Here is a 9,197-nt window from a genome sequence, read left to right as displayed (position 1 = left end):
TCAATTATATTATCTACCTCTAAGCAAGGAGTTCCTTCAGTGATTCTTATCTAATGTTTTTACATCGTGTCCTGTATCTCCTGATGTGTTTTGTTGTGTTAAATCAGTCCATCTGTAAACACATGATGTAATCTGACACGTCTGCTCCCGTCTCTCTGCAGTATATTCACTCAGCAGGCATCATCCATCGAGTAAGTGCTGTTTCATTTTATAGTAACTTTTGTCAGACAATTGTTGAACAGGAGGACATGAAGTGTCCTGGGGTTTGATCCAAACAGGCCAACAAGATGCATCCTCTGCACATTACATGACAGATGCGCAGTGGTTTCCTGAGAAGGATTAAGAGACCGATGACTGAAAAAGGCTCACTTCCAAACCAGCTGGAACAGTGAGAAAATCTGGACTTTATCAAATATTCTGTCCAGGTTTTTTTTTTTTTTTACCACAAGTGCAAGTGAATTATGTTTTGACCTGCATGTCCTGTTGTTTCACTGGGATTTCTGTTGTTCGGCCTTGTGCACGCTCTCAATCAGCTTCTGAATATGCAGGAAATAACACTTCCCATGGTATTGTGCACGCAGAATATGTTCATTGCAATCAAAAAGTTTCCTGCTTTTCTGAATGCATGGTAGAAATAGCAGCAAGAACAATTCAAGGATTATAAATTGCAAAACAGGGCCTATGAGAGGATGCAAAAGCTTTCAAAGAAGGAAATGCTGCTATAGGTAAGCAAACTTCCTGACCTGTTTACAGTTTCCGTGACGCTAAACGTTCAGTTTTATGTTGCAGAGCGTTCGAAAAGACCAGACACTAGAATTATGAGAAGCTTCCCATTTTTACCAAGAAGACCCTGGAAGAATCTGACAGTTGCTTCAGGATCCTTCACGTAGTATAGCATCTGTCGATTTCACCACAGATAATGAGCTACTAACTGCATTCACAGAATGCCTAATTATAACGCTGTGCCAGGCAGTTGTTCTAATTGGATTTACAAGAATTTGTGTACACACCATCCACTGATACACATACAATAGTAATGCTAATCTGCTCCATTTCTGGCTGGGTCCATGTTTACATCACAAAAAAACCTATTCAGCAGTTGTCTCCTTTTGTAATGAAATTGAAGGAGTAACATCTGTGTAGATGTTCATCTACAATGAGAATCAGCTGTGGCTGGGTCTTTGTGTTTGATGGAAAGCCTCCTGGAGAAAAGAAGGCTGTTGTAAGACACAAACCTGCATGTATAGTTTTTGACTTAACATGATACTAAACATTTCCTGGCATGTTTAAGAACACTTTAGGTCAGAGAGACTAGTCTACAGTAAATATTTTCAACGTGTAGGTAAATTTGATCACTGCCAAATAACTTCTTCACATCCTGCAAAACGCTATTCGGATCAGCAGTTTGGACACTAGTGGACGTCATAAATGCTGATACTGGTAAATCGCTAAATACCAGTCCAGCCAAGCTCAAACAGATACATCTGTCAGGTTCCATTTCCTATACTGTGACTGGACAAGGTGAATGCCAATATTTTCAAATCTCTTACAAAGCTGATAATGTTTTATTAGCTTTACTGGAGCTGCAGCAATAAAAAGGAAATAGTAGAAAAACGTATTTTCCAGCAGCAGTTTAAATAATTGAAGAAGAGCACCTTTCATGCACAAACAGGGACAGGGCCTCGTGTGGATTATAATGTTTATGAAGCAGCTCGTAAAACCACTTTAACAACTTTTATACTGTTGCAACCTCCATAAAAAACATCTAAAAGCACAATAAAATATATATATATGCATATACTATTCCACACTCACATTAGCAGTTACAGTATTTGGCTCATAGGAAGCTATAATGATCCATAATGGGAAGCTATCCATCTGTATTCTTCAGCTGTTTTCTCATATTCACAGCCCTGTTGCCTCCAGTGGGATTGCAACGAACACGAAGCAGCATCTCCCAGCTGGTCCCTCTTTCATCATAGGTTGCTGAATCACCCACATCCACTGTAACAAATGTCCTATTACTTGAGTTAAGAATGGTTTTTCAATTTAATCGGTGTCGCTTTTCTTCACATTTTCCAAAGCTGTTAAGGGGGCCGGGTTGGAGTTTTTGCCGTGCTAATTCGAGCACCTGGGCCTTATGTTTGACATCCCTGCACTAGACACTATATTGTGCATCTGAATTGTGTTTTCACCATTGTCTGCATGGGCAGGTTTTGATAAAGTTACAAATGTTTATGAAAGAAAAAAATGTCCCAAACAATGGGATAGAAATTATTTTGTGAAGATGCAATCTACTCATTAACACATACAAAGGTGATCCAGGGTAATTCCAAGGGGACACATGGGCGTGCCCCACGTCATCTTCAACAACAAACACACACAAAATGCTTTTATTTTGGAAAGGAAAATTATTGAACTTCTTTTTTCTTTAATAAAATAAAAATGGTTAATGATCATGAAGGGCATCTTGGGCTTCCCTAACAAATCCTGATCAATTATCAGGAGGTCACACTTCAAACTCAACTTAGCTGCTCCTAACCCAAAGCCCCCACATTAACTATGATTCTAAGAAAACAAAAGAGAGAAAAAGAGAGTCAAAATCACGGTATAAGAAAAAAAAAGCAGCTCTTTGCTGCGGGAGAAAAAGCTGTGAAAACAGCAAAGCACATCCTGAACGATTATCATTGGATTAACAGGATTTGATCTGATGCTTTGGCATAGATCTGATCTTCACATGGTCGGATCAACTGCAAGAAATTGCTGTGAACTGGAAAACATCAAAATAACAAATTCCAAATCACTGCGATAAGAAAATCTTTGATATATGAAAACCGATGTTGCAGCTCTGAAATATGGCCAAACTGGTGGCAAGTGGCATCTTGGCAGCTGCACGCTTGACTTTTCTCAGTTCATGGGCAGTTATTTGCGCCTTGGTTTTTCCACACGCTTCTTGCGACCCTGTTGACTATTTTGAATGAAACGCTTGATTGTTCGATGATCACGCTTCAGAAGCTTTGCAATTTTGAGACTCCTACCCTATCCTGTACTTGGCTACATTAAGTTCTGTTAAGATTGCGAATCCAAGAAGGCAGGGCACTTTCCTAACACCGTGTACCAAGCACAAACCTCCTGCACAACAAAAACACATTTGTTCTGTCTCAGGTTTGCTCATGTTGGATGTTCAAGTGACCATATCAAGTGTTCCCAGCGTATTTCATTGCTTTAGTTGAGAGTTCTTTAGCTTGGAAAAAACTTCATGATTCAAAGTAGCAACAACCTTTTTAAGCTGCAGAATAATTAACTGAACCAAGTATGTAATTTTATCAAAAATAATGTTTTCATTCATAAATAACAGCCAAGGAATGGTCACTAACTAAATTTAGTTTTAGCTGTTGCAAGTGCTAAGTCCTATGCACAGCTCACATGCTATCTTACTGGATGTTTTAGGGTACAGAGTTCATACAGGACACATCCCAGAGACCAGATATCCCTGCAGGAAGGAAACACACACACACACACACACACACGGACCAAGGTTAGAAGGAAAGATTTCAAAAGCAATCGGACATCATCTTAACCACATCAACTTTCTAGTGAGACACAGACTTTATTACAAACCACTCTCACCTCAGTGTTATCTTGCACCCTGCTGTTATGTGCTGGATTGTCTCTGGGGCATCTTTACACAGCCTGCACCTGGGGTCTTGCCTGGTGTGATAGACCCCAGCCTCTATGGATCTTGTACTCAGAGCTTGTTCTTGTGCTGCCATGATTAGTGCCTCTGTGCTGTCTTTCAGTCCAGCTTTGTCCAGCCCTTCTGCAGACACATGCAAGATATGAAAGGTATGTAGGTCAGTAGTTAAGGCATCTAAGTAGTGCCCCCAAACAAGCAGGGAGTAATGTAATGTAAAGCAGAGATACAGACATCAGCAGACAGTGTATGTGTGTATACTACTCATCCAAATATAACAAAGCAATTAGGATGTATAGAGAAGTAATGTAAATATAAGTCAAAGCCTAGAAGATAAACAAGATACAGTCAGCAGAACATGTAGTGTGTATTGATGATGTGTGTGTTGTGAGTGTTGTGAGGTAAGTGTTGATGTAGTGTATTGTGTGGCTTATGTGTATAGAGTGTGTTAGTGTGTGTTAGTGGTGGTGTGTGGTGGTATAGTGGTGGAACGATGTGAGCGGTAGTAGCTTCGCCCTGACTATTACTTGTTTGTGGGCTATGTTATGTAATAATATGTATGTATGTATATACTCTGTATGTATGTTATAATGTTAATATATGTATACTAGTGTGATATATGTGTATATATGATATATGTATATGTGTATATATATATATAATGTGTATATAATGTGTATATATATATGTGTATATGTGTATATGTATATGTGTATGTGTATATATATATGTATATGTATGTGTGTATATATATATATGTATATATATATATAGTGTGTATTGTATATGTGTATATATATACAGTACATGGACGTATAATATCAATTTAAACAATATAGATAAATAAATAGAGCAGTTCGTCAGAACTAGATCAGCTGTACCTCTTCAGTCCTTTTCTAATTTTACTGATTGAAATAATTTTTTTTACATTATTAACATACAACATGCTGAGTGATGCCCATAGAGGCACTCATACTTGCTGATGGTCAGTTAATCAGTTAATAAGAGGATAGAAAAGCAGCATCTGGTTACTTTTTACCCTTTTAATTCTCGTGAGAGCAAAAGGGTGCATTCATTTTTTCATGCACTGCTCTTGCAGATCATTTTTTATTATGTATTGATACATAAAACATTAGAACCGACAGATGGTGTATCTCCTTTCCACCACTGACCGCACATCTGTATACAGCTATGATCGATAGTCATCTCCATGCACAGAATGTCAAAGCTTTCTTGAACAGATGTGCAAGCCGGCAGAGCTAATGCTTTACACAGAAAGTAGTAACACATAGCCTGTTACATATTCTGCGTGACATGAAAAAGGAAAGCAGAGAAGAGGCAGTTCATCAGGTCATTGTTCAGCGTGCCCCCACTCCCCTCCCCGCCTGGCCTTCATTGGCTGTTCTTTGCTGATTCATCCAAAGCTGTAGATCTGATGAGTGTGGGCCATTTCTGGGTCAGTGAGCACCATGTTGCACTGAATAGGAAACAGAGAGGGGAGGCCGGAGCTTTCAGACCCTCACACACACACATTACATTGTCAGCCCTTCATTCAAGTACTGAGACATGCTGTACACCCTGACAAAGCTGCAGGAGCACAGAGCACTGTAAATGTAAGTACTGTGCAACATTTACCTTTTTTGATCATAAACTGTGCATTAGTGAGCTGCATCCTCACAGTGCTGTTACAGTGGGAAGGCTGAATTAGGAGGCAGAAATGTGCTGATGAAATGTGATGCTGACCTTGTTGTCAGGTTGTTTCACAGTTGAAGGTTTGGTCACACGCAGTCTATTTGTCAGTTAAACACGACCTCCCCAGTTGTGTAACACAGTGGCCCGCTATCCTAGTCACTCTTTAAATATATTTTTGTAATATTGCGATATCTTCGGTGTAAAGTAAGCAACGTCTTTTTGAGGTGGAATAATATTTAGCACATCGTGCTTGAATGACTGTATTTTTCTCCATAACTATCAAAAACTCTGAACATAAACATTCTGATGGTGCAGTCATGGTCGAGGTGGCAAACAGAATTCATATTAGTGACAAATGAATTACCTTCTGCTACCACTGGACTTTTTCCAGCAATTGTTTCAGAAGATAAGCTGCTCCTGGCAGATTCTGATGCAGCAGCTACTGAATTGAGTTGATTTAGATGGGCCAGAAAAGAATCTTACTTTGAAAATATTCATTTATATGCATTTAAATACTGGTAACTTACCTCTCAAGTGAACTGTATACCTGTGTTTGCTTTTCTTTAGTGTTTTTGTCCTTTATAGGCTTCAACCATATCTTTGTTTATCGTCCTGTCCATTTGTTGTTGAGCACCTTCAGACAGAGCTACTGGAAACTGCATGCCTGCTTGTCCAGTAAAGCTGCTTCTAACTCTCCATTTCAGACGATTTGGCGGTGCATGAAAATATTCACACAGCAGAAAGAATGAGGTCGCCATATTTTCCAGCCAGATCTGTGCTTTTCCACAAGGAGCCGAACGGAGTGACGTACAGAGTCCCAGCTCTGCTCTACCTGCCCCGCTCCAGATCCTTTCTGGCTTTCTGTGAGGAGAGGCTCAGCCCGTCCGACTCTCAGGCTCACCTGCTGGTCGTGAGGAAAGGCACTTTCTACAGGAGCTATGTGGAAGTCAGTGATATTCAATGCTCACTGGCTCAGGGCTGTACAATTAAAACTTGTGCACATATAAATACTGGAGCTTAAGTACATTTTTACAATCAGAAGTTTGATAACAAGTACTTCTTCTAAAATCTATAGCCTGACATAGGCAGAAAAGTAAACAAATGTAGGAAGAAAAGGTCAATATTTTAACAGGTTATAATAAGAAAAATAGTGACTTTACAAAGTAACAGTGAGTTGGGAAAATTTTGATAGTCTTGTTTTAGATTCAACGAGCTAAATCAGACTGTAAAGCAAGTTTTATGGCACCTATAATGATTTAATATCATTCAGTGCAAATATAAGTGGTACAATAAAAAATAAAATATACTGAAGATTTTATTCAAGTATTTTAACCAAGTGTGGCTGATAAAGTACAAAAATAAAAAACAATAACAGACTTTAAATGTAATTTTCAGATTCTATAATCCTCTAAATATGAAGTTTGTAAAAAAAAAAATTAATAATTAAAATCTTTTTTTTAACTCTTGTTTTGTAATTTGACTGAACAGGCATTTTAAGTAAAATCAAACAGACGTGAGAAGCATCATTTCTTGTGTCTCCTGTGATTCTTCTCAATCGTCATTTGTCTGCAGTGGGAGGACATCCGTGTTCTGGGCACTGCTTTCCTGCCAGGCCACCGATCCATGAACCCGTGCCCGGTCTACGATGAGTTCACGGGCACTCTCTTTCTGTTCTTCATCGCTGTTCTGGGTCACACCTCAGAGTCCTACCAGCTGGTGACAGGGAAGAACGTGACCAGACTGTGCTACGTCTCCAGCACTGATGATGGCGACACCTGGAGTCCCGTCACCGACCTCACCAAGAAGGTCATAGGAGACACTATTAAAGGTGAGGCTCATTCGAAAAAGCATTGTGCTATTATTTATCTCCAGTTAAATTGGAAACAGCCTCTTTGTCTTCAACAAAAAGATCTAAGTAAGAGTCACAAGATGACAAAATCCACAGTCCCAATTCTGCTTCCTTCCTGGCAGAATGGGCCACCTTCGCTCTCGGCCCGGGCCACGGCATCCAGCTGAAGTCAGGCCGTTTGCTCATTCCTGCCTACGCCTACCACATCGAGTGCAAAGAGTGCTTCGGCCACCTCTGCCAGACCACTCCCCACTCATTCTGCTTTCACAGTGACACCCACGGGAGAACCTGGCGCTTTGGAGAGGCGGTCCCAGGACCAGAGACCGTGGAGTGTCAGATGGTGTCTGTGGACGAAGAGGATGGGACTAACGTGTTATACTGTAATGCTCGAAGCCCTCTCGGGTACAGAGTGCAGGCCCTCAGTCTGGATGATGGAGCCGTGTTTCAGGAGGGGCAGCTGGTGCAGCGGTTGGTGGAGCCTCAAAATGGTTGTCATGGGAGTATTATTGGATTTCCTGCCCCGTTAAATCTGTGTCAGAGTCTTAACAACGATTTACAGCGACCTGTACGGCTCTCCAGACACTGGACATCCTGCACCACAGAGTCCAGTCTCTCCAAGTCGAGTACCAGCTCTGTAGCCTTTTCAGTGTCAGCAAACAGCTCCAGCACCACCAGCTCCATCCCACCTCCTCATGAAGCCCCTCCGGATTTCCTGACTCCTACGTGGGTAGTATATTCCCACCCAACATGGACGACTGCACGCAAAAACCTGGGCTTGTTCCTCAGCCTTTTCCCCCGTGATCCAGACAGCTGGCGTGGCCCCTGGGTGATCTATGATGGGCCGAGCGCATACTCTGACCTGGCCTACCTGGAGCTGTCACCCTCACCTGGAGCCCCACCTGCTGTGGCCTTCGCCTGCCTGTTTGAGTGTGGTACCAAAACAGCTTACGACGAAATCTGCTTCAGCATCTTCACCCTCTACGAGCTCATCGATAATCTGCCCCGGGACGTCTGGCTGGAAACAAACAACGAAGGACACAGAAAACGGCAGGGGAGGAGCTCTAGACATGATGCTCAAAGTGCAGAAGTTTCCCAACAGGTGACTCCTGTGAAGAAGAGGAGGAAGAAGAGCAAGCTGGCTGAGATGTGCTCTGTGTCTTAATGTAGATTTTAAACTTGTGATACAAGTCGTCCATTAACTGGTTCCTATATTATGCTTCACTTATTTGGACCTGTGCAGACTGAAATGTTCTCAGATTTCATAAAATTCAGATTTTGACACAAATATAGAGCTAACACTTCACTGAAGCACCTCAGGTCTGCAAAAGGAAGATAAAACTCTAAAGACATCGCTCAGTTTTCCCCATCCCTCCACCACTGTGGTCACAGCTGGCAAGAGGTTTCTGGGTTTTGTCCCAACGTGGTGCTTTATGTGCATTATGATCAAACATCTCCATCTGTACAAAGCACATTGTTCTTGTTCTTATTCAGATGCAGCTTTGCAAACCTAAGCTGTGCTGCCTTCTTTTTAGAAGCAAGAGACTTCTGGAAACCCTTCCAACCAAGCTGTATTGTACTTGTTCAGTCTTTTTCTAATTATGCTATTATGAACTTTAACATACCAACTGAGGCCTGTTGAGTCTGAGCAGTAGCTCAGTGTCTCAGGTCATAACTGTCACTTGGATAAAAAGTAAACATTCAAGTTCACAGAGGAAAAGAATTCAGGACTGAGCTGAAGTGTTGGACAGACACTGAGAAGGTGGAGCACTCGCTGAGCTTCTGTCCACCATATTTTCCATCACATCGTGCACACAAGTGACAAAATAGATTTTTCTGATGTGTCACGTTTTAATTTGAAGGCGTGCAATAAAAATCTTTCACTTCCTAAAGTATTGTGTTGTTTTTGTTGCAATCTTCCCAGAACCAGACATTTTCCTTTGCTGTCCGGTGGAAGTGGGTTGT

The 9,197-nt window shown here is 41.2% G+C and overlaps 1 protein-coding gene across 1 annotated transcript; it reads left to right on the top strand.

The window, feature by feature from the left end:
* The first annotated feature begins 6,131 nt into the window (after nt 1–6,131).
* Nucleotides 6,132–9,184, top strand: neu4 (sialidase 4). The gene is made up of 3 exons (XM_005929959.3): nt 6,132–6,332; nt 6,959–7,214; nt 7,358–9,184. The coding sequence occupies exons 1-3, from the start codon at nt 6,132–6,134 to the stop codon at nt 8,395–8,397; spliced, it is 1,497 nt and encodes a 498-aa protein (XP_005930021.1). The 3' UTR covers nt 8,398–9,184.
* The last annotated feature ends 13 nt before the right edge of the window (nt 9,185–9,197 follow it).

This window comes from Haplochromis burtoni, unplaced genomic scaffold (assembly GCF_018398535.1).
Source record: "Haplochromis burtoni strain Fernald_Lab_line unplaced genomic scaffold, NCSU_Asbu1 Contig_128, whole genome shotgun sequence".
Taxonomy (NCBI): Eukaryota; Metazoa; Chordata; class Actinopteri; order Cichliformes; family Cichlidae; genus Haplochromis; species Haplochromis burtoni.
Note: the sequence above shows the minus strand (reverse complement) of the source record. Positions and strands in the feature narration are given on the sequence as shown.

Excerpts from the sequence above, each read along its gene's own strand:
- neu4 (XM_005929959.3), top strand. The coding sequence starts at position 6,132 with ATGAGGTCGCCATATTTTCCAGCCAGATCTGTGCTTTTCCACAAGGAG. Across the intron at positions 6,333-6,958 it reads TCTACAGGAGCTATGTGGAA|TGGGAGGACATCCGTGTTCT; the intron begins GTCAGTGATATT and ends ATTTGTCTGCAG. Across the intron at positions 7,215-7,357 it reads CATAGGAGACACTATTAAAG|AATGGGCCACCTTCGCTCTC; the intron begins GTGAGGCTCATT and ends CCTTCCTGGCAG.